General features: G+C 28.7%; 1 protein-coding gene across 2 annotated transcripts in view; it reads right to left on the reverse strand.

Annotated features, from left to right (window-relative positions):
* The window catches only part of cact (cactus), a 31,542-nt gene extending 9,241 nt beyond the window's left edge, over nt 1–22,301 (reverse strand). The window contains 3 exon segments of one of the 2 annotated variants that reach the window (NM_001163711.1): nt 3,329–3,684; nt 10,715–11,027; nt 22,170–22,301. In NM_001163711.1, coding sequence (NP_001157183.1) covers nt 3,329–3,684; nt 10,715–11,027; nt 22,170–22,224 — 724 coding nt within the window. In that variant the 5' untranslated portion in view covers nt 22,225–22,301. 2 annotated transcript variants of the gene reach the window in all.
* Between the last annotated feature and the right edge of the window lie 4,739 nt (nt 22,302–27,040).

Genomic DNA, 27,040 nt, shown 5'->3' on the forward strand with positions numbered 1-27,040 from the left:
TTTTTGCACTCGGTGTGGTTTATTTTGAGGGGGTCACACAAATCGAATGATGCATGCGTACGTGACTGACGGTAAATAGTAAAGTCATTTTCGGCAATTAATGTTTAGAGGGTCAACAATTACGCTAATGTCTTATTGAGTGATAGACGGCTTAGAGGTCATCACTCTTTTGTTTTTTTTATTGTTTTATTTATCATTTTTGCTCAATTGTTGACGTGATTCGTTCTAATTTTATACACATATTTTGTACTTTAATGATGTGTGATGAAATGTACTACGAAGTTAAGTAATCAGCGAAATTTCGCAAATAATGATTCTTGTAAAAGAAATCGCAATGAAAGACCAAAACAATTTTTTGTGTTAGTGACAAATCTCGTATTAATCACGGGAAATTTTACGGACAAATGGCTACAGATCCAGGTAAAATTTTACTGTTTTCGAAAAAAAAACCGGGCATTTTTCGATATAGGAAAAAATTGGTATCAGGGCTCAAACCTTTATGTATTTGCAACGTAAAACATTTAGTCTGAATTACATTAATTAAAACAACTCGTCTTTTTTTGAAAAAAAAAAATTTGGTGAAACAGTGATTCTTTTACCTTACTCTAGTTTTAAAACAGATTTTTGTGAATTATAAAAATCTAAAAGATGTGTACAATAAATAAATGTTTACAAATCCAGAAAATTTCGATGTTATGAAAAAAAAAAAAAAGAAAAAATCGTAACACAAATTAAATTTTATTTATGTGACTTTAAATCTGTTGTTTAAATGATTGACAGATGAAGAAAAAAAAGTTGCCGATATCAGGGATCGAACCCCAAGTTTTTAGAATTTGTGACAAAAAAACATTTAATTTGAGTTTTCAAAACACAAAACTCTGGTTTTACAACCATCTTAACGATAGATATGTAAAAGTCTCTAGAAATCCAAGTAACATTGTGCTTATTTTCAAAAAAAGAAGGTAAAACAGAGGTTTGTTACTTATCTTAGTCTACATTCAAAATAACTGTTTTAAAAAGTTGGCGGTGTCAGGGATTGAACTCCAACTTTTCAAATTAGTGACAATAAAACAGCTAGTTAAAATTTACAAAATCAAAGAAAATTTGTCAATACTTGAGTTATTTTCAAAAAACCAATTAGTGTTTTTTTGAGACTATTTTTCTGACTTGTATGAGAATTTTAAACATAAAATAAGAACGGTGTGTTTGATTGGATTTTCGAATAAATTATTATTCAGAAAGAGTAATTAAACAAAATGAGTGCTTTTGGCTCACCAAGGCGAAGCCGAGGCATAATATTTAATATCAATTTGAGTTTTTTTTTCTGTTGACAAAAGCGACAGAAATCCAGTTAAAATTATTATTCTAGTTTTAAATTTGTTGTTTTAAGATATAAGACGAAAAAAAGATTCCATTTGCAACGATATAAAAGTTTTCAAAATAATTTTTTTTTTGCAAGAATCCAAATATCTCCATATCTAGATAAAATCGACTTATTATCAAAAAAAAAAATGGCAAAACCGTCTGATTTCAAATTTATTATATGCCAATTTTAATTGTTGTTTTAACGCTTAATATAAAGGAAAAAAAAGGTGGAGGTATCAGGGATCAAACCCCAACTTTTTGAATTTGTGACGACGAAGCATTTAAACAGTTTTGAAAATTAAAAAACAATGATTTTGCAATAAATTAAGTGTCTGAAGATCCAGGAAAAATTCAACTGTTTTCGCAAAAAAAAATACGAAACAAACTCTCTATTTACTTTTATCTTATTCTGGTTTTAAAAGTGTTGTTAAGTGGGCTGGGGGGGAATGAAGGAAAAAAATAAGGTTGCCTGAATCAGAAATCACACCCCATTTCTTGTTTAATTTACAACGAAAATAACACTTACAAGTTTTCAAAATTAAAAAAAAAAACAGGTAAAACAAACAGATTTTTGACGGTATCAGTAATCAAATCACAACTTTTTCAATTTGTGATGATATAAATATTTAGTTTGAGTTGTCAATAAAATTAAAAAAAGCTGTTATGAAATTGATAAAAAAAATTGGTAAACTGGTCTTATTTTTTATTATTTTACTCTACTTTTAACACGCTTGATTTTAGATGAAAAAAAAAAATGGCGGTATCAGGGATCGAACCCCAACTTTTTAATTTGCAATATTAAACGTAACCATTTATTTGAATTTAATAATAATAATAATGAAGTGCAATGTACAGTCACCATCAAAAAGAATGACACCCCTACCAACCGGGTCGGATACCAAAAAATTTAAACAAAAAAGTTAGTTATTTTGTAAACTATCCAAATGTACATATTATCCGTATCATATCGAAAAGATATGTGACGGCGGTTTTCTTTTTGATCGTGACTGTACTATACGTATTTCAGTTATTTTAAAGCAGTTTTAAACAGCTGGACGTTTGTAATATTGACACATTTGTAATTTGCTTTGGCAATTAGCCTATGATGAGTAACTTAATGCCATTTTTGAGTCACACAACAATGCAACTGCAAATTTGTACAATCAGTAACCACAACAGATTTTTGACGGTATCAGTAATCGAATCACAACTTTTTCAATTTGCGATAATATAAATATTTAGTTTGAGTTGTCAATAAAATTAAAAAAAAACTGTTATGAAATTGATAAAAAAATTTGGTAAACTGGTCTTATTTTTTATTATTTTTACTCTACTTTTAAGACGCTTGATTTCAGATAAAAAAAAAATGGCGGTATCAGGGATCGAACCCAACTTTTTAATTTGCAATATTAAACGTAACCATTTATTTGAATTTAAAATAATAATAATAATAAAGTACAATGTACAGTCACCATCAAAAAGTATGACACCCCTAGCAACCGGGTCGGATACCAAAAGTGCGATTAAAATCATAATTTCAACAAACAGGTTAGTTATTTTGTAAACTATCCAAATGTACACATTATCCGTATCATATCAAAAAAGATTTTTTTATCGTGACTGTACTATACATACGTATTTCAATTATTTTAAAGCAGTTTTAAACAGCTGGACGTTTGTAATCTTGACACATTTGTAATTTGTTTTGGCAATTAGCCTATGATGAGTAACTTAATGCCATTTTTGAATCACACAACAATGCAACTGCAAATTTGTACAATCAGTAACCACAACCCCAGCAAATCAAGGTTAAACAAATTAATTCTCTCAACTCTAACTGTCATAATTCGTCGAGTTCCGTTATGTGATTACAAGAATTATTTTTCCTGTGAGCAATAACAGCATTGTTGCTTTACATCATAGGAAAACCCACAAGCCAAAACAAGAGATTAACACAACTCACCTTCGTAGTTCCATTGGTCGAGATTGATCTCCTGATAGGGCTGTTTGGGGTAAGTTAAACCAAGTGATATCCTTTCTTGTTCTTGTACTGGATCGGTGATGGCTCTGCATGTTCGTAAATCACCATTTCGTGCTGCTATATGTAAGGGTGAATCACCTCGGATGTTTCTGGGACAGGGTTTAGCACCTGCCACCACCAACCACCGAACTATTAGCCAGTTCTGTTTGGCAGCGGCGAGGTGGATTGGTGTTTGGGCGTTATCATTGGGGGTGTCAAGGAACAAAGGGTGGGGAGCTTTCCTGATTAAAGCAAGGACTACCTCGACGAATCCTTCGGCAATCGCCAAGTGGAGGAACCTGAAAGAAAGAAAGGTCAAATTCAGACGTTGGAAATTCCGAGTTGAGTGCTTAGTTCCGATCTCCCCACTACTACGAAGAGTACGATAACGTACCAGGACAGTGTTGCCAGCGCTAACGATTTATCACAAAGTTCAGTGATTGTTTTATGACTCGAAATTCGAAAATACATAGTCAAAATTAAACCGAAAAAGTGGCAATAACTCAATTATTGCACTTAGTCACTGAACAATACAATTTTTTTTAAATTAACCAAAATGTCTCGAAATTAGGTAAAAAATTTTATTAAACAAAGCACGAAATTACTCTTACTATTTGCTATTTTCGAATAATACTAGCAACTATTTCTCAAAACTGCGTACAAAATCACATCAAACCTAGTTTAGAACATTCACTGATTTCTGCTTGATCAGAATGTTTCATGAATTAAATCAGTCACTAAATTATTTAGACAGGAAACTAAACAACCAAATTACATCGAAAATGACATTCTACTTGCATTTTTTTCAGCTTTTTAAAATAAATCAACGAGCAATTTAAAAATGTCATTATTCATTTCCCAAAAACGTAATTATTTTCCAAAATTTGGTCAAAAATTAACAACAAACTTATCAAATTATTTTCGCCTTTTCTCGGTGTTTACACATTTTTCAGTCAGATTATATTTGAACTTTTTCAGCTCAATCTTCTTTGAAATCATTATTTTTTCATGAAATTGCACAAAAATAGTACTTTTTGCAAATATTTTATTAAACTTTCCGTTACGAAAATTTATAAAGTCAAAAATATCGTTCCTGTTGCCTTTTTAACGCAATTATTTCGCAAAATTTCTAAATTAAAGTTAAAACGGTGTTAGCTATGAGTTATATTGGTTATAAGCCAATATTTCCCCAGATACGAAAAATCACTGGATGAGTGTTTTATTAACTTTTTCAGTCAGAAATGTGACTATAAAAAAATTGCCAAAATAAACCAAAAGTCACTAAATATGTTAAAAAGTGTACTTCTTAGGACTGGAAACTAATTTGATAAAAAAAATCCAAAAACAACCAAATTAGATCGAAAATGGTGTCCTACATGCTTTTTTTAACTTTTTGCAATAAATCGACAAGCAATTTAAAAATGGTAATAATTTTACAAGATTTAGTTAAAAACTAACAACAAACTTGTCAAACGATTTCTAAAATTACATTATTTTCGCATTTTCTTTACAAATTTTTCAATCAGAATTTTGATTATTTGAACTTTTTCTGCACAATCTTATTTGAAATAATTATTTTTTTCATGAAATTGCACAAAAATAATCAAATTAAAACGAAAATGGTATACTTTGTGCAAATTTTTTATTAAACTTTCAACACAAAATAAAATATTCTAAAGTCAAAAATATCGTTCCTGTTGCCTTTTTAACGCAATTATTTCGCAAAACTTCTAAATTTAAGTTAAAACAGTGTTAGCTATGAGTTATATTGGCTATAAGCCAATATTTCGCCAGATACGAAAAATCACTGAATTAAGTCGAAAATAATTTAATGTGAAATTCAATTATTTGGTAAATTTTCGTCAAAAATAAGTTGAAAAGTAGACGAGAAGTTTAATAAATGTCGAAAATGTCATTATTTTTAAGGAAAAATTAATTATTCTCAGAAATAAAAAATTATATAATTCCAAACATCACCAAATTGGGTCGAAAATGAATGCAGTCAAAAATAAATTACAAAAATCGTAATTAATGATTATTTTCGACTTTTTCTGTCTTCAAGCAAACATTTTAATCGGAATTTTGATTTTCACAAAATTTCGTCAAAAAATGTATTATTTATGTCTCTTTCAAGCCTTTCAGAACATTTTTTAGCAAAAAATTCAGTTGAGAAATTTCGCCTAAAAAAAGCTCTACATTAATTTTGTGTTTTCGTCAAAAACTATTTATAAAAACTGTTTCAAAAATAAAGCAAATGTCACTAAATTTGGTCAACAATGAGACTATTCTTTAGACATAATTGCAATTACGTTGCGAAATTTCATTAAAATAAACTTTAAAAAAATTAATGAAGTTGAAAATTGTGGTATGAAATGAAATTGTTTTACGTTTAATAAAAAATAAATCGAAAAATTAAAATTGTGCCTTTTTCAAGTCTTCACTAAACAGTTTTTAAGCTAAATACGTTTGCCAAATATTTGATAAATCGAAAGAAGTCAAAAATGTCATTATTCTGTAATAGCCAGGAACGCAATTACTTTAAAAATTTCATCAAAAATAAACCAAACAATTAACAAATAATAGCAAAAATTAAATTATTTTCTCGAATGTTTTGCAAATTTTTCAGTCAAAACTTAAAAAAAAATATATTACTCATGCCTTCGGGCACATTTTTGAACAAAAATTCAGTTTATTAATAAACTGTCTCAGAAAAAATCATTTTGTCCAAAAATATAAGCCCCAACAATTTCGAAAAATTCGTCAAAAATTAGCTGAAAAAGGCCAAATTATTCCAAAAATGGTGCGTTATTATTATTACACGATTTCCAATCAAAACGTCACCAACTCACCAAATTATGCCAAAAAAATGTGTATTTAAGCACGTTTTTTAGATAAACAATACTTTTTGTGAGTTTCCACCAAGATAAGTCTAAAATGACATTATTTTTGCCCAATTCTTTACAAAATTAATTCTTCAATTACTGCAAAAAACTTCGTTAGAACTAATTAGATAGGAAACGGTTTTGTTGTTTTCAAGCGTTTTTCAGTCAAAAATTCGTCAAAAAAAAACCAACAGTCGAAACATTTCATTGAAAACATTTTTTTTTCGCAATTATTAGTTCAAATTTCGTCAAAAATATAAAAAATACCGAATTAATTTTGACTTTTGGCAAGTTTTTCGGTTAGAAACTTTGCTAACAGAAATGTTACCAAAATTTTGAGTATATTGTGAACCTTAACAGGACCAACAGCTAGATTGGCTGAATGTTATTTATTTATTGTGGCAACACTGCATGTGGGCAATGCCCCTCTACACACGAGAGAAAGGCTGTTGATTTCAACGGTTCACATTCGGAGGCATCTTTGCGCTTATGTCATGGTAGGGAGACCTTGGAAAAACGTACTATATTTACGAGTGGTTCATTCTTTCAATGATTAATTTTTATGCGACAAGACAAGAGAAAACCAAACCAAATCAATCGAATGACGACGAAAAAAATCACCAATTTTAAATAAAACGATGACATTTCATTCGGTTAATAGGAAATAAACAGGATTCTAATTTCAAGGAATTTTTCAAGGCCAATTAAAAAATACTGTTCAATGTCGTATATAAAATGTCTAAAATATTATCCAGTAACACTATTCGTAGAAGAAATTAATATCTAGTAATTAATACCACCTTAACGCAATTTCGACGTCAGTAGACAAAAGTATTTTAGAAAAAACCAGTTTGAAAACAAAAAGTAGAAATCAGCTAGACTGTGTTTGGGAATCCCCGTTGCGTGCTAACAGTTGGTGCAATTTAAATCATTACTTTCATTAAACTTTCGTAAAAGACTTCATTAATTCTGTTTGTCATTCAATTTTGTTTTGAGATTTTTCCGTTTAAAATTAATTACAATTTGCATATGGCACGAGTTGACACTGAAAACGCAATTGTAAACAAATACACAAAAAAAAACTAGACACCTCTTAGTCATTATTCCTGCATGAATAATTTTAACACATCCTAAAACACAATTATACCGAATGACCAAATAAATGTGTCATCCTTGTAGGCTTTGAAAGACAAAAAAGCGGACACAACTGTCATTTTTCACAACTACAACAAACATTCTAGAACCCTTTAATTATTATTGACATCGGGAATCCCGAGAAAAACACATTCAAAGATATGTATATTATTTTGGTCGCGAAACAAATAATCTTGAATTTTTTAATTTTATTTTCAAAGGCCTTAAGGTGTTTTAGTCATCGATTAATCAAAAACGATAATCACACTTAAGTAGGTACACACACTTGCATTCTGAAGATTAGGAAATCCCAGTACGATTTAGTTGATGATATATACCTAGTTAAGAGGGTTTTTCCAATTTTTGCACGCTATATTGAGTACAATCAACTTTGAAATTTTCTATTCGAAATTTCAAAAGAAAGTTGGGTGTTAAAAAACCGAATCGCCGCGCGCTATTATTACCTAATACTTAATTGTGAAAAGAAAGTTTAATTCGAACGAGTGCACCGAAAAAAAAAAACATAAATGATGACCTTGTGACGTCATACGACGTATACTGCGAACTTCAATGATGACATTTTTTGGTGTGGTTTGTGGTTAAACAGTGGCGTAGCATTTAATTTTATTCCCGATCAAAGTGGGCATTTAATTTCAAAGTGCGTTCTCAAAAAAAAGTTGGGAATACTGAATAATATATAAAGAGAACAAATACAATTTTCAGAATCATGAAAACTGTAAGAAACAATGTTGCTAATTTTATTTTAAAGTGTTCAAAGTGTTCAAAGTCTTGTCCTAATTTTTTAAGCATATTTTTCGACTTTTTCAGTCAGAAACGGAAATTAATCAAAAAAACAACAAACATCTCTGAACCAAAAATAAATCACTATTTTTAATTTGTTCAAAAATTGATAGGTAACAATGATTTACCAGAACAATTATTTGAGTTTCTTAGTGAGTGTTACCAACTTAATTTCAAAGTAGAATGTGTCAAACTTCATATGTTCTGCCTCTATTGTATTCAGTGGTGCCAACTTAAGTTGATTAGTTTCAAGACTTCATTTTTAAAATTATGCATAAAAAATTCATAATCATTTTTTGTGCAAATTAAGTTGGCAACATTAATATTTTTTCAGATGATTGTGATAAAAAATCTTTTGGCACCACTGGCAACTTCTATGTGTCTGTTGCAAATAAATGACAATTGACTATAAAATTGTCACTCTTGTTAAATAAAAGTTTCTTAACAAAAAAACACAGTTATGTTAATTTAAATTCAATGTTGCCAACTTAATGCAAAGAGCCTATGATGATTTTTAAATTACAATGGCAACACTAATCATTGATCAATGTCGAAACAAAGACATGCTATAAATTATTATAATTTTAAAAAATCTATTGGCATCACGGAGTTTGACATACCATACTGCCAACTTAATTTCGAAGTAAATTTGAAACTGTAATAAGAAAATTTATTGGCAATAGTGATTTATTTGTCACAAATGAATGACAACTTATTACAGTATTTTACGACCAGTGTTGCCAAATTAAAAATTGAAGATTTGAGGCTAACTTGACAACCTAATTATTTCCAGTAACTCCTAGATTACTTAATGTTGCCAACTTAATTTCATTGCAATAATAATTAAACACGTGATACAACTACTTTTTACGATTTTTACAAAAGAAATCTATGTTTAATTGGCAACTCTGATTAATGTAAAAAATATACAACAGATATGAGACTTTTTTAAATTTTAAAATTTAAAATTTTTAAAAATAAGTAATAAAAAAACTATGGTAACACCGATCGTAAATAAATGTCAATTTACTATTAAAACTGACAGTCTATTATATTGCCAACTTAATTTTAAGTGATTTTATTAACACATAGAAACGCAATTATGTTCCAAAATTTCGTTAAAAATAGGTAAATAGAAAATCATTTCACCAAAATTTATTAAAATTTTGAGCTAAAAATTCATTTTTTTTTATGCAACACTTTACTAAACCAAGCCAAAAAATCACAAAATAAGGCTAAAATGTTATTTTATTTTACCTTTTCTAAACGTTAGACAATGTGTTGAGTGAGAAATGCAATTTTTTCACAAAACTATTGGCAACAATGTCTGTGAAAACAAATGACAACTTACCAAACCATACCTACTATTTACCTGTTTCTCTCTATTTTAGTATGAAATAAGTTGGCAATATTTAAATGCCACCTTCTTAAATAATTGTGAAAACAAACTTCTGGCAACATTGATCCACAATTGTGCCGCTTAACTTCAACAATGTTGCCAAATCAAAACTTCCGATTATTATTTAATGTTGCCAACTTAATTTTCCATATTTTCTTTAAATTTTAATCAATGTTGCAAACAAAACATTTTGTTAATTAAGGATAATTGCGTTTTCAGTGTCAACTCATGCCATATGCAAATTGTAATTTTAAACGAAAAAATGTCAAAACAAATAGAATTAATGAAGTCTTTACGAGGACAAATTTATTATTTACAGAATCAAGATTAACTTGTTTGTGAAATGCAACTAAGTAAGAGACCTATAATACTACTGAAATTAAATTGGCCACCCTTTATTGTTAATTGAGTTGGTAATATTAATTATTTTAAATAATTTTGAAAAAAACCCGAAAAACCTTAGACAACACTGATTCACGACTTGGACCGCTTAATTTTAACAATGTTGCCAAATTAAAACTTCAGGTCTTATTTAATGTTGCCAACTTAATTTTCCGTTTCGATGATTTCACACAAGATTAATTTTTTTGTAAAAGCAAACTAAGCATTGAAATTAAATTGGCAACAATGATGATCAGACTTTTTTCATTTTTAATAAACAAATGAAAAAATCTATTGCTACAACTGATCGTAAACGAATGCCAATCTAACTATGACATTGCCAACTTAATTTGAAATTTGTCAACTTTGATACGTTTCCTAAAACGTCATAAAAAATTGTTATGAGTTAACCACGAATTGTGACGTTTAAATGTGGCAATCAGTGTTGCCAACTTGTTTCCAAAATCATAACCGCCTGGATGGTGGAGTAAAAAATGAAAGTTAACCACAAATTGTGACGTTTAAATGTGGTAATCAGTGTTGCCAACTTGTTTCCAAAATCACAACCACCTGGATGGTGGAGTAAAAAATGAAAATAGCAAAAAATTTCGCTGCGCCACTGTTTGATTCATTTCAACTGGTTTGAAGACTGAATGAACTAAGCGATAACAAGTGGGTCAAAGGTCGTCCGGCTATCATTTAGTTTTTCCCTTCGATAAACTAAAGACTTACGTATCGCCATCCTCATCCTGTTGGAAATACTGTTTCCAGAGGTCGTCTTTGGCAGTCGTTGGTGTTTCAACAGGTGGTTCCTGCACTTTACTCTTAGCACAGGAGAGATCGTTCCAGTCCGGATTTTTGATATGGAGTCCGGAAAAACTCTCTGACAAGTCGACGCCACTGTCCAGACGCATGTAGTTCTCTTGTGGTTGTTCAATTTGGGGCAACTCCTCTGTGATTTTCTCCTCGGAGCGGAGCTCACCGGAAATGAAGCCGCTGTCAAGGGCGCACTTTTCCTCTTCGCTCACAGCGCCTTCATCTGGAACTGAGGGGATTTTCTTATCCTGTTTCCCGGACATTTTCCCGATAATAAGCGAACACACTTAAAAGTACAGCAGTCTACACAAAATGGCTACAAGTCCGCACGCACTACTTTCTAATGGCGGCCCCCAAAACAACACGCGACTTTTTGCAAAGACAGCCGTGAGACACTTGGGACTTGGACCAAGGGGTGGTTGGAAATGGTTCGACGATGGTTTTTTCGATTTTGGGTCGTTGGGTTCGTTACGTCAACACGCGAAAATGGATTCTCGGCGACTGGTTGAAGAAATGAACGCGATCGCGTGTGGTGGACACCCAACACAAGTTCGGGATTCCCCAGACATGCGCTGTGACGTGGCGCCAGTTTAAATTAGAAGAGGGGAGGATTTGACCGATTTTCGAGCGCCAGGGTGGAATGACACTAACAAATTGACGAGTTTTTTCTATTTTTACGATTGGTTTTATAAAACCGTCAAAAATGACAAGTAGATATGCCAAATTTGACAAATGTTTAAACCCACTTTACACAGGAGCATTTATGTGATGGCCTAAAAAACGCAATGATTTATTTAACTTCTTTTAGATTAAGAAAATAAAATTGAATCACGGTTCATTTCATTACTAAGAATTGTTTTTTTTTCATTTTTTTAATTATGTTTGTTTGTCATTTTTGACATTTTGTTGACAATTCGTTTTAATGTGTTCCAAAATTTTAAATTAATTTGTTCGACACAAATACTCATTAAATTTTGAAAAACTTTATCGTAACTTGTCTTTATTATCAACTCGGTATATCAACAAATTTTTGTTAAAATATCAAAACTGACACAGCCTACTAATATCAGATGACAGTTGATTAAGACCCTTTTACAGGGGAGCATTTTTATGATGAGAAAATTTTGAGAAAATTTGTAAATTTGGTAAATTTAAACTTTGCGAAATTGGTACCATTGGTAACTTTGGAAGAGATAAAACTCAAACTACACTTGAGTCCGGTTATAACGAACTCCGAAAATGCATCAAAATCAGTGTTTTTTTAGCAGTTATTTTTACTTTATGTGAGATAATAAAAATAACAATATTGTAAAAAAACATGAATCCTTTGGGAAACACTAATATGTACAGAGTGATATTTTGGATGTCCGAATAGGGGATCTCCGAAACCAAGAGGTTTAGAGAAAAACTAGTGGCACATTTTCGGGTCCGTTTAAAAAATTCATTGCTTCCTTATTATTAAAGATACACATCTGAAACAAAGACACTATCCAGACACTTTTTTACAGAGAATCTAATAATGTTATCAGCGATTTTTTTCAACCATTCGTTTAACTGTAGGCGGCTGTGATATTTTTGAAAAGCTTATTTTTTCTGATTTGATATGTCTACTTGTGTAATACATTATTTTTAAATATTAAAAAACATAACATTTCGCTTTTTCTTTATAGTAGGCCATGAAAAAATTTTGGAAAGATTTTGAAATCGTCTTTAGGGCATTTGAAAGAGAAAGCTTAGTTCTTTTCTTTACTTTTTTGAGATTTCCACAAAAGTTCACAAATCCAAATTTTTAAGGTTAAGTTTGTTGAACGTCAAATAAAATGCCCTAACATTGCCAAAAAAAAAATGGTCGCATATTTGCTCACTAAGTATTATTGTTGTTTCAGTAATTTAAAGGATTATCTTTGAAAAAAAAATCAGTGTACCTACATTTGATGAAAAATAACACGTGCAATACAAATATTAAATGATAAATAATATTTAATATTAAACTTAAAGGTAGTAACATTAATAAATAATAGCCAATTCAAAATGTGTAACTCAATAAATTGTAATTTCAAAATGAAAAATAAAAAAGTCGTATAATATGATGAAGAAAGAAAGAAATTCTATACAGGGTGAATCACTTAAAAGTACTTTTTACTATATTCCAGACATTCATAGTTGCATAAAAATCACCATATATCAATACTAGTATCAAAACTATAAAAATATTGATTAATAGAAATTTAACGATTTCTAGTGTTATTCCAAATTCTGAAACAACGATGTTTTCAGTAAAAAATTCTAGAAACATTTAAGCATTACTTGTTCTCTGATGAACCCATTTTGCAGCTAATTAACCGTATAATTAATTAAGCCATGAATTAATTAATTTTTAAAATTCATAGGCTTTAAGAAAATTTTAATAGGTTGAATAATTCCGAAACGAGAAGAGATAGGCCCATAATAGTTTATACACAGTTACATTATTTTTTTACGTAGTATCTAATTACAAAAAATATATAGAGTGTTCCATTTAAGAAAATATACTTTGGTTCACCACCTTGTATACACCCGGTGTATAAAAAAAATATTTTTAGTTTGTTGATTTCAAGTCGATCTATCGGGTAATAAAAATGGCATGGTTATATTTCAAGTAACAAACAAAAGTAGGTGAGTTTTTTTACTTTATTTTTTTTCTATGCATTAAAATTTTTTGAGAATTTTTTATACACTTTAACACTTTTTTATAATAATTATTAATTAATTATTAACTCACTGCAAAAATATTTCTTGTGTCATTCTAAGCCAAATTTGTGTAAAATGTACGTAAAAAACACTAAACGTAATTATGGACTATAGCGACATTTTTTTGTGTATTTCTTGCACAAAACGTAATTTAATAGAATGACACTAGAAATTTAATTAATTTTTGTTAGTAGGCAAATTTAATTACAAACACAAAATTGGAAAATCATCTTTCTGTCTACAATAATTATTTGTAATAATATGAAAATCTCTCACCACGAATCACTTCATGAAAAACCAAATTTTTGTAATCCAAGTAATTGTGTTTTGCAAGAACAGGATTTATCTCAAATAACGTATTTGTTTTGTTGGAATTTTTAAAAGTTGCGTCAGAATCTGAATTACATGACGTAGGATACGATTTGATGAATATGATGAACCTGATCGAGTTCAAACGTTTAAAACGTCGTGTTATTTCAACTTTTTCACATTATCAGAATTGTTATTTCCGGATGATTCCTCTTTATTGTCAAAATGTGTCACCCGACAAGTGGCGCCAGCAATTTTCACGAAATGGTAACTGATAAACGTCACACATTTTTTTAAATTACGCCTTGGGAAAACACTGTCATTGTAGTATTTTTATGCATTGGCGTTTTCCCTATCAGTTGTTATCAAACGGCAAATATGCAGGTATTAGCTAGATATGAGTGAAAAGCATTGTTAATGATTAGCAGGTTTTCCCCAAATATTCGACATAGACTATTTGAAGTGAAAATTTGCAATAAGTGGGTGGACTTTCCCCGATGTTACAACAAATAAAAACAGCACCTCGAAGTGCGCACTTTTGGGAATTTTATTACACTCAGTTGGGAATTTCGAACGAGGGCAACAACCACGCTCAGAGATGCAGTTCTGTTGTTTCCTGGTGATTCACTTTGAATCGCTCGCTACTGAAAAAAACGACGTCAAGCTTGCGAGAAATATTAATCACTGTTAAATTGTTGGATCGGAGAATATTTTTTGCGGTCTAAAGTCCAAAGAATTCCCAACATTTTGTGATTTTAACGTTTAAAAATTTAATTCCTGCTTCATAGAGCTTGTGAGTCCCAAAATAGAACTTACAATAAATCAGCAATTATTGTACAATGTGTTCAAAAATGGTTGTTCATCAAGTCGCCTATGAAATTTGAACGTAATGTGCCGCTTAATTTAAATTGTGAATACCGTCAAAGTGACAGATCTGTCAAAATAATGCAAAAATCCAAAACGAAAAAATACACAACAAAAATCACGGAAAATAAAAAAAACAACTGTGCAAAAAAATGCAAAAAAGTGAGTGAAAAGCTAATTCAAAGATTTTACAGAAAAACTACAATAGTCATAGTTAGCTTGATCAACAACCATTTTTGAACACATTGTACATGAATTGGAACGGCCCATTGAAGTAAAATTACTGTGGCTCCTGGCGACCAGTTTTTAAAACATTGTGAAAATTACGTCTCAAATATTATACTTTATCACCATCCACAACTTATTTCTTGCAAATTTTAATTCGTAGTTAATTTTGAGTTTGCTCTAAAAAGAAAAAATATTATAATCAACTGTTATCTCATTTGGTAATACATTCTAAATATCTTTTCATTTCACTCTGCTTTACCTTGGTGTTTATTTTCTTTCCTGTCGTTCGTTTCCTTTTAAAGAACTTCATTTCGCTTAAAACCAGTCATTTTTATAATTGTGTATAAAAAAAGTGAACAGAATTGCCTGAAATTATTGTTATATACAACAGTTTAATTTAAATTTATCAAAAAATTGCTACTTTTCTTATAAAGGCTGATTCAAAGGTGTCGGACCAACTTTCGCATGGTGATAAAAGAAGTTTAGCTAACAATAAAAATGATCAGATTTTTATTTCAAACAACTTTTTTTCATTTTTCGATTTTTTTTTATTTATTTTTTTTAACAACTGCATTCTTTTGTTGCTCTTTTCTTTTCCATGTCAGATTTCATTTGCTGTCAAATTTGTTAGTTAGTTAAATGTTTTATACATCATAAAATACAAAATAATGATTTTTTTCAATAGGTAAAGTCCTAAAAATTCCCAGCTGTTAAAAAAAAAATTTAGTGATTTTAACGTTTAAAAATTTAATTCCTGCTTCATAGAGCTTGTGAGTCCCAAAATACAACTTACAATAAATCAGCAATTATTGTACAATGTGTTCAAAAATGGTTGTTCATCAAGTCGCCTATGAAATTTGAACGTAATGTGCCGCTTAATTTAAATTGTGAATACCGTCAAAGTGACAGATCTGTCAAAATAATGCAAAAATCCAAAACGAAAAAATACACAACAAAAATCACGGAAAATAAAAAAAACAACTGTACCAAAAAATGCAAAAAAGTGAGTGAAAAGCTAATTCAAAGATTTTACAGAAAAACTACAATAGTCATAGTTACCTTGATCAACAACGATTTTTTAAACACATTGTACATAAATTGGAACGGCCCATTGAAGTAAAATTACTGTGGCTCCTGGCGACCAGTTTTTCAAACATTGTGAAAATTGCGTCTCAAATATTATACTTTATCACCATATACAACATATTTTAATTCATAGTTAACTTTGAGTTTGCTGTAAAAAGAAAAAATATTGTTATCAACTGTTAACTCATTTGGTATTCATTTCACTCTGTTTTACCTTGGTGTTTATTTTCTTTCCTGTCGTTCGTTTCCTTTTAAAGAACTTCATTTCGCTTAAAACCAGTCATTTTTATAATTGTGTATAAAAAAAGTGAACAGAATTGCATGAAATTATTGTTATATACAACGGTTTAATTTAAATTTATCAAAAAATTGCTACTTTTCTCATACAGGCTGATTCAAACGTGTCGGACCAACTTTCGCATGGTGATAAAAGAAGTTTAGCTAACAATAAAAATGATCAGATTTTTATTTCAAACAACTTTTCTTCATTTTTCGATTTTTTTACATTTTTTTAACAACTGCATTCTTTTGTTGCTCTTTTCTTTTCCATGTCAGATTTCATTTGCTGTCAAATTTGTTAGTTAGTGAAATGTTTTATACATCATAAAATACAAAATAATGATTTTTTTTAATAGGTAAAGTCATAAAAATTCCCATCTGTTGAAAAAAAAACATTTAGTGATTTTAACGTTTAAAAGTTTAATTCCTGTTGTATGAAGCTTCTGAGTCTTAAAAAACAGTTTACAATTCATCACCTATCTTTTTTCAGTCAGCAATTGTACATGAATTGCAATAATCAGTTGAGGTACAATTCCCATGGCTCCTGGCGACCAGTTTTAAATAAATTGCAAAAACTACGTCTCAGATATTATACCTACTTCATAATGAATTTATAATGAATTCTACATATGTATAAATTTTTCTTTGTTTTATCTTTTGTTTTGTTTTATTTTCTCTTTTCCTTCCTGTCGTTTGTTTCCTCCTAAATAACTTTTTTAAATTGCGTATAAGAAACAGAATTGCCAGATTTTAATGTAATCTTTAATTTAAATTTATCAAAAAACTACTGCAAGAGTGTCGAACTAACTTCCGCATGGTGATAAAAAAAGTCAAGCTAAGCATAAAAAAATTATCAGGTTTTTATTTCAAGAAACTTGTTCTTATTTTTTAAATCTTTTATTTTTTTTTTAACAACCGCATTCAATAGGTATCTGCTTAATGTTGTAAGTTGTAAGGCCTGTCACTGCCGCCAACTAGATTAAAAAAGTATAACCCAAAAATCTAACTTTGAAGTGAAAAAAGCTCAAATATTTTTTTGTAATAATGAATTGAATATATACTATCAGTGATGGTCCGTGACTTTTAAATCAGCTTGTTAGTCTTGGAAATTTTCAAGAAATTTTCGATTGGAAAATAATAATGAAAAATTGTTAATTTTTTAAATAGAATAAAAAAATTCAGTATTGTATTGATTTTTTTGTGAATTACAAACGAAAATTTCGTCTTTTGACATTGTGGATTTTTTCTTATTTTTTCTCTCTATATTATTTGCTCGTAATTTACTTCTATTTTCTATAGTTCTTAGAATTTTTAATTTTTTTTATTTATTGTTCTGCCTTTAATGTTTTCTAGGATTAAACCATCTTTTTGATTTTTTCATTTCAAGTTCTGTGTGTTATTCTTTTATTACTTTCTGTTTATCTACCGGGTGCTCAAAAACCAGCACACCAACTCAATGATATGTGGTAGAGGCTTACATATAAAGATAGAAATAGTAAAAAAATACATTGTAATAAAATTATGAGTAAATAACGAATTTTAAATAAATAATATGTAGCAATGTTGTCTGTTTTTGAATCACCCTGTATAATATTTAATTTGAGTTTAAAAAATCGATCTTGCAAAATTTTAATTTATTAATCCGTTTATCAGTTATTATCAATTATCGGATTAATAATCTATTTGACACTTGTTAAAATAAGTAAAAAATTGCGAAAGAAAAATCAATAAAAACCAGTAGGAATTCCCACAATTTAGTGAAACTAAATAATCTAGAATTTATTGAATGAGAAATAAACAAAGGAAAAAATTGTTAATTATTACATATTCGAAGATATTTTTTAATAAAATAATGTTTTTACATTTGTGTTTGTGGCACGAATCATATTAGCATAATTGCCAAAAAAATATACAGTGTCGTCCATAAAATATTCAGTCACTTTTGGCCAATTGTGATTGTGACAGTCAGAACCAGATATTTGTAATTTAACCGAAATTATTTGCTCAGTTTTTACTTACTTTTTAAATTTACTGCAATTTTTTTTGATAGAGTCATAAAAACTGTAAAGCACAAATTTTGGTTAAAAAAGAAACAATAGTATCTTCAATGTGTAATAAACGTACTTAATTACTTAATTACTTAGTTAAAAGAGCAAATTAAATCTCCCACATCGTGATTTTTTTATAATACCTCTTGCTTTAGTTTGTCTAAAGTCAACAAATCTTTTAAATTATCTAATCAGTAGCATTTCTAAAAATTTACTTAGGAAAACATTTTCTAAAGTCAACAAATCATTTAAATTACCTAATCAGTAGCATTTCTAAAAATTTACTTAGGAAATCATTTTAATCAAAGAGTTTTCCTGTAGATTATCAGTGCAAATTTAAAAGAACTAAAATTAAAAGTACGTAAAAAATTATCGCTAGGCCCAGTTTAATTATAAATTAATTATTTTTTAGGGTTAGTGATATTTTTTTATTACACGAAAAAATGGTTTAAATACATTTAGTAAATTAATTTTTATTATTTTTAGTTGTTTTGTTATGAAACATTCCTAATTGATATATTTTTGTTAGGATAATACATTTGAAGGAAGAATTTCTCAAAAAATAATTATAATAAGAAAAATTATTCAATATTTGTAATTTTAGATTTTGTTACACGTTTTTACCAAACCACTCGTATTTTCCTGCAATGAAAAGAATAAACCTCGCGATTCCTTTTAAGCCCAATTTTGCGGTTTATTGTAATAGTTTTCATGAAACCAAGTCAGGGACAAAGCAATTACTTAATAAATTAATGACAAAAAAATAAGTGAAAGAGAAAAAAAGTGAAATTATTAAAAAATAAATAGTAAATCAATCAAAGTTCTATCACTGCTTAGAAATTAATTATTTCGTTGAAATCTGTAGAATAATAATAATAATAAAAATAATAAATTAAAATATTCTTTTCCATACCTTATTTTATAATGTCTCCGAATATTTTTTTAATTCCTTATCATAATTAAAACTACAATTAATTAACGTGAAGTTGTTGCAAAAAAGTATTATCCAGAGATACTAAATTTTGTTTGCGCTAAAAAATCGTAAAAAATGTTATGAACTTCAAAAAATAAGTAAGTAAAAATTGAAAATTTATGTAAACCTAATTTTTGTACTACGTAGCAAGAATTTCATTACAAATTCTTTACAGAAAATATCATTTAAACAATCGTTGATTTAATATTTTCATATTTTTGGATTTATCAATAATTAATATTGAATTTCTGTTAATAAAATTATTATCCAGAGGTACTTATGGTACTTTGGACAAACAATTGTAAAAAATGTCACCAGCCCCAAAAAATAATTAAGTGAAAATTAAAAATTTAAATAAGTAGAATTCAAGTGCAACAATTTATTAAAAATTATTACCCAAAACATCATTTAACCATTTTTTAAATATCAGTGGAAATAATGAAATTTTGAATAATTAATAATTCATATTTTTAGTTTTATTGCAATTAATATTTTTAATAATTTTAACTATGTATAAGAAAAGGTAGAAAAGTTTGATTTTAGTGCGACTATTAGTTTTTGAGATATAACTATATAGTAAAAAATATGTTTAGCAAATTCACCATATATGTTACTTTTTTTGGGTAGGGAATAGAAAAGAACATTCTGAATTTCCATAAAGAGACCAGATCTTATTAAACTTCCTTAGTTTGCAGTTTTTAAAAATTTTTCTTGGCACTCAAAATATTTTTTTTCAAAAATAAATATTTGACAATTTTTTTATTTTTTCTAAATTCCGAAATGTGTTTTAAAAACCCTTAGTTCCTAATTTGAAGTAATTATTCAAAGTAATTGTGTATTATATATAATATATAATATATAATATATAATATATAATATATAATATATAATATATAATATATAATATATAATATATAATATATAATATATAATATATAATATATAATATATAATATATAATATAAAAAAACATTGGTATTGTACCGTATTTTCTAGGATGAGATAAATTCATACAAAAAAACTAGTTTTACAACAGCAAAATAACAATATTTAGTTCCAACGAAAATTAAGGATACTTAGTCATAACACACAAAAAATTTCTTTTCAATGTTTCAGAAAATTTTTACAGTTCCTTATACATACTTAAAACCAATTAATTAATATTAAGTATCTTCTAATAAAATTATTATCTACAGATACTTAATATAGTTTGGACAAACAATCGTAAAAAATGTCACTAGCCCCAAAAAATAATTAATTAACTAAAAATTAAAATATATATAATTTAAGTGCTATCAAGTGCTAGTCATAGTTATATGCTAGTCATCGTCTTAAAATATGACTAGAAATCATAAAATCACGATTAATATTCTTAATAATTTTAATTATAAGAAAGAGGACAAAAATTCAGAAAAAAATTACACACATAGAGAAAAAAATAAAGTATGTAACATTAATCGCTGATTACTTTGTTTAGTTCTTGAAATATAACTACATAGTAAAAAATATGTTAAGCAAATCCACCCTGTATTTTAGTTTTTTTAATAGACAATAAAAAAACATTCTGATTTTCCACCTAGAGACCAGATTCCTAATCAGCAATTTTCAAGGGCATTTCTTTTGTTCAAATAATAATATATATAACAATAAAAAAAATAAAATTATATTGTATATATTATTATAACATTTATAATAATATAAATAAATAAATATATAAAATATATTATAATATATATGTATATATAATGATATATACTATAATAATATTTCACAAAATTTTAATTTTTTCTATGTTATTTTAAATACCTTAAATACCCAATTTAAATGAGATATTTTTTCAATTTTTTTATTAGTACTCAGTTTAAAAAACTACATAAAATTTTTCAATTATAGGGTTTTTTATTTTTGTTATATCTAAAAAATTTTTGTTTCTTATTAGGCCAGTTTTTCAGTGTTTTAATTTCATCACACAGTTTTTAAGCTTCTAAATATTTCAGTTTTTTGTGTCTTATCTTATGGTTTTTGTATTTCAGCTTTTCAGTTTCTAAGTTTTTTTCAGTCTCTTGTTGTGTTGGATTTTTATTTGGAATGTAATACTTAAAATTAGTGTTTCTATAGTTTTTTTGAGTTTCTGAGTTTTTTTTTAGATCAGAACTTACGTTCTCACTTATTAATTCTAGTAAATAGTATATCACAATTAGAAACAGTAGGCTAGTCATTTGTTCAAGCTGTTAAACTCGTGAATAATTTTAGTAACAAGAACCCCAGAAAAAATTTTGGTAATGCACTTTTTAGGTTGAGATGAATTTTTGCAAAAAAAAACGAACTAATTTTGCAACAGCAAAGAATAATATTTAGCTTCAACGATTAATTAATAGTTTTTTTGTGCAATAGAGAATATTATTTTTTTATAAAATGTGTTTCGTTTTATTTGCTATCGTATTTATTAATTATGTTTTAATTCTTTTCTGCTAGGAATTAATAAAAAAAATATTTTAAACTACCAGATTTTAAAACTAATTTTTGACATTTTTTCTGCAACGAAAAGAATAAACCTCAGGATACCTTTTAAGCCCAATTTTGCGGTTTTTAACAGTCATGACATGAAACCAAGTCAGGGACAAAACAATTACTTAATAATTTAATGACAAAAAATAAGTGAAAGTGAAGATGGGACAATGAACGAACAAAAAAAATAAAATATCATAAAAAATAAATCAATCAATCAAAGCTATAGCTCCGAGTAGTACGACTTTGTTTACAGTTAAAATTATTATGTATACGACATCAGTGATTACTAGTTAAAAATTAAAAACTCATTACACAATTAGTTAATTAATTTTGCACTTCTTACCTTTGAAATGATGTTGTTGTAGGAAGATTGTTTTGTATAACTCCACTCGCGACATTTGGGCTCAAATGTGTAACTGCAACAAGAAAATCTCCTGAATAACCACAAACTCGGTAATTTCCCGGAACATTTCACTTCGTAGTCGGGACTAGAATGACAGAAGGTGGAACAGTTGAACACACCGCCGCTTCCAAAGCGGGAATCCCGAGCGCTTTTCAACCAATCACAAACGAACGCTTCGTCTACAGTCCGGGACATTTCTATTTGGACATAAAAAATTTGAATTTTCTGACATTTATACGTGTATTCAGCGTCTGTGTGAACAAAAAATGTTCTCTCTCTCATTCTATGGTCCTTGAGCTTTAATAACAGGGACATTTTTTAAATTGGTAGCATTAGAAAATGACAGTAAACAGCTGACTGATGTAAACAATAACACAATAACAAAGGAAATGTTATAATTTTAATCTATATAACCAGTGGCTGCTTTAAAAGTGTGTACTAACGGGATAATAACATATTTACGCAAGTATTTTTGAAGGTAGAAACATTACTTGTCATATAACAATTACTCAGATTATATGATGAGACGGGAATGGCACAATACAGAATTGCAGTCAGTGATTGTGATGGAGAAAGCTGCTGTGAAGTACTGACAGTACTGACTATCGCTGGTTGTACGATTTGTGCAATTTGTGATATATTTTGTGTGAAAAACTGGAAAAGAAAGTGCATCACTGCATAACCTCACTTATCGCAGTTTTGCACATTTTGATGATGGGAATTGCGGTTCAAGTAATTATGAGTTATAGATGGAGAGCCCTGTTTACTTCAAAGTAAGTTCACGACATTTACAGATACTTTCTTTATGTTTTTTGTCTTTTCTGGTGTAGAGGGTTAACTTTTCTATTTTCATATAAAATTCAAACCAAACGAAATCGAAAAGCTTAATATTGTCATGTTTTTTATTAATTATTAAAAAATTTATTTAAAAAATCACAGATTGTGTTTATAATTTGCAGCTGAAGCCTTTTGGGTCCACTTTGTTCGTTATTTCCTGGCAGCCACTCTTGTTTCAAGCAGTGTGGGTGTAAAGTTAAAAATAATCCCGTAAAATTGTTAATATAACTCCTTTGCACTGGCATGGGGTATTTGAAAACTTACGTTTAACAAATACGTCACAAAGTCTCAGCCATCGTCGAAAAACATAATAAGGGCTTTATAACAAGAAGCGCTTTCTGATTTTACTGTGGACGTGTGAAAGAATAGTGTGAAATATTGCGACAAACCAACTTTTACTCTTGTTTACATTTTTGTACGTCTCTATCTGAGAGTAGTCTCTTGTAGAAAAAATATAGCCTACTAATAATGGAAATTAAAGTGTTTTTATTTCTAGGTTGCCCCCAATCCCACTTCGCCCTTGCCTGATAATCAAGACACTGATAATGAAATTGGTGTAAGTGCATCGAATACAAACGTGTTGAATAGATGAATAAAAGAGAGACAACTGCTTTTTTCAAAAAGGCCATTTCAAATTTATTCAAAAAGCACACCCCCATTGAAAAGGGTCCATTCACGATGAAGTTTGGCTTCCTGCATGACGTAGGTCTCGGACACCAATCTCACTGTAAATGGTCTAAATTGGTCTTGCATCTCTAAGACATGGACTCACTGAGAGCGACTTCTGCAGTAGGCTTGAGACCTGCCTGCCTGTCTCGCAACAATCTCTGCATTATGATCCCAAATCATTCTATAAAACGCTGTCAATTACAAGCCATGATATGAGGCATGAGGCCGTCTCAGTGTATGTCTTGTGGTGTACATTGAAACTGTTTCTTAAAGAACCCATTCACAATGAAATCTGCTTCGCTACATGCGGCGCGACAGGACTCAAAGACTAATCCTCAAAGACACAAAAAAACTGACACAGTTTATCATTTTAAGCCATTGACAGCGTTTTCGAATGTTGGTGCAAAGACTTGTCGCGAGGCATGTTTCACCCTTCCGCCAACGTCAGTCTCAGTGAAACCCTCTCAAAGTGATCTCAGCGAAAACCACTCACAATGAGATTGACCTATGAGGCCTATGTCGTGCCGCATGCAGCGAGATATGTCTCATTGTTAATGAAAATAGGGCCTTTTTTGTTGTTTAAAGTCGTTTTTTAAAACTTTTGTGGCAAATTTTACTGATGTGGCAGAGAGGGGGCATGCAATTGGAACATGACGATGACTACCCTAAAAGGCACTTCGAGGCTTTTATGGCCTTTTTAATGCAAATTTCAACTTTAAACCTGACAGTCATACCAAGGTCAAACATAACCTCAACAGTAATCCAGCAACGGTACTTCAAAGCATTTGAAAGTTTCTCCATTTGTTTTTAAGTGTTCTAGTTGGTACATTTTGCTGTACTTTACTACAATAAAGAAATATTTAAATTTTTATTATTGTTTACATTTGTAATCTGTCAAACACATCAAACAACCAAGTTCCCTAAATTTGAGCTCTTATCTAGTTTTTGTGCTCTATATAGTCTCGCGTCAACGTATGCCCTATGACGTATCTCATATAGAAATGTCCCGGACTATAATTTATGTTTCAAATATTTGGTTGATTGTTGTGGTTGGAAGGCAAAATTTTTAATGTGGGTCACGGCTGGAACATACACCTAAGTTCAAGTGTTTCGCCCGAAAAAGTGATCGATTTGTGCGAATTGTTTGGCGAATGTCTTATCAGTGGAAAAACCACTGAATTAAAACTGTTTGCGCTTTGATATCATACGGTAGTTTTTTCCAAATTGCTGTTTCTTTAGTGAGGGCACAAACTTCCGTCTTTTTCCGATTTTTTCGACTGAATTTATATTTTTCTTTATTCATGTGATTTTTTTCATTTTTTTCTCCTTTTTCTTATTTAGGTGGTAAATTAAAATATATTTTTATTAATTCCTCCAGCAGGAAAATTGATAATTAAAAAAAAATGTTGTTTCAGAAAAAAGCTTTTATTTAACAGATGTCCTAAAAAGTAAAAAATAATGTTTTTCTATCAGAGCAGAATATTTTTGTTTATAAACTAGGATTTTAAAATTTTAAGAAGTAATTCTGCAATTCCGTAGTGTTAGGACGTAGACTGTTCCCAAAGCATTTATACATTTTAAAATTCTAATTTGTAAGCAAAAATATTCTCCTCTGATAGAAAAACATTATTTTTCGCTTTTTAACGCATCTGTTAAATAAAAATATTTTTCTAAAAAACATTTTTTTTAATTCATTATAATTAAAACTACAATTAATTAATGCGAATTGCTGCAGAAAAGTATTATCAAGATATACTAAATTTTGTTTGCACTAAAAAATCGTAAAAAATGTTATAAACTTCAAAAAATAAGTAAGTAAAAAATTGAAAATTTATGTAAACCTAATTTTGGTACTAAGTAGCAAGAATTTCATAACAAATTTTTTACAGAAATTATTTTTTACTTTTTAACGCATCTGTTAAATAAAAACTGTTTTCTAAAAAAACATTTTTTTTATTTTGCTTATTGCTTTTTAGTCTTTACTTATTTTAAACGTCTTTTTCTTTGAGATCTAGTTTCGCAGTTTTATTGTAACACCATTATTTTGTTGATTTGTGCAAACTTGTTGAGTAGTATGTGATAGAAAACAGCTGTTAGTATTGAAAGCACATCCTAATTTCTGTTCTGTGTCTATACTCTATCGTCCAAGATAAATGAGTTTAAAAAAATAGCGAGTTTAAAAAAAATAACCAGTTTAAAAAAATGAGTTTAAAAAAATAACCAACATACCGTTAATGTTGGTATAAGTTACGGTATGTACACATTGAAAACCCATTTGTAAACATAACCTAAAACTTCAAAACCCCATTTAACCCATTGGAGGGGAATTTAACCCTAGGATTGTATTGTTACGCAGATTACGTAAGTATGCAAAATTTCAATTCATTGGGACAACGGGAACCTTTTCAACTTTGGCTCCAAAAATATGAAACAGACAGACAGACAACAAAGCAAGTTAAATAAAAGCTTTTAAAAATATAATTTTTATTGCAATTCTATTACAAAAACGAAATACGTTTTGTACAAAATTTTAAATTCTCTATGGCACTGAAAGAATAAATATAAACCTAGAAAATATTAACCTAGAAATTCTTTGAAAACACTAGTACTACAATCAATACCAATACTTTTTCATTCAATTAACTTTTTTTTTCAAAAGATTTTTATATCCAGAATTTTTTGTGTAGTTTATCTTAGTTTGTCATTAACTAATTAATTAATTAATTATTCATTATTTTTTTATGCTAAGTATTTACTAAAATAAGTCATTTTTCAAAAAATCTTAAGTAAAATAATGCTGTGCATTTGCAAAGGCTCGTGAATCATCAGAAATAAAAAATAGTGAAACCTTAAAAATAATTAGTATTTTCTACTGAAAAAAACTGATATTCTATGTAAGCAAATTTAACGTTGAGAAACTAAAAAGCTAAAACACAAAAAACTTAAAAATTGACAGATTGAAATTCTGATGAACAAAGTGACAAAAAAATTGGAAAAAAACAGTATTAAATTAAAACATCATATTCTAATTAAAAAACCAATTCACTAAAAAGGTCAATTTCAAAAAGCTAAAAAATAGTAAGATTCTGTAGAACTGTAAAAATGACAGAAAGAATATTAATGCCAATAAAATAAAAATTATGAGAATATTAATTAATTAACCAAATTTTTTTATTGCTAGTGTTATTCTAAAACAACGATGCTTACATAATGATCTTCTCGAACAAAAATTCTAAAATAAAATATATAAATAAGTACTTAAATAAATTTTTGTGCAAAAAAAAATCATAAAAAATAAGATAATT

Source organism: Tribolium castaneum, chromosome 2 (genome assembly GCF_031307605.1).
Source record: "Tribolium castaneum strain GA2 chromosome 2, icTriCast1.1, whole genome shotgun sequence".
NCBI lineage: Eukaryota > Metazoa > Arthropoda > Insecta > Coleoptera > Tenebrionidae > Tribolium > Tribolium castaneum.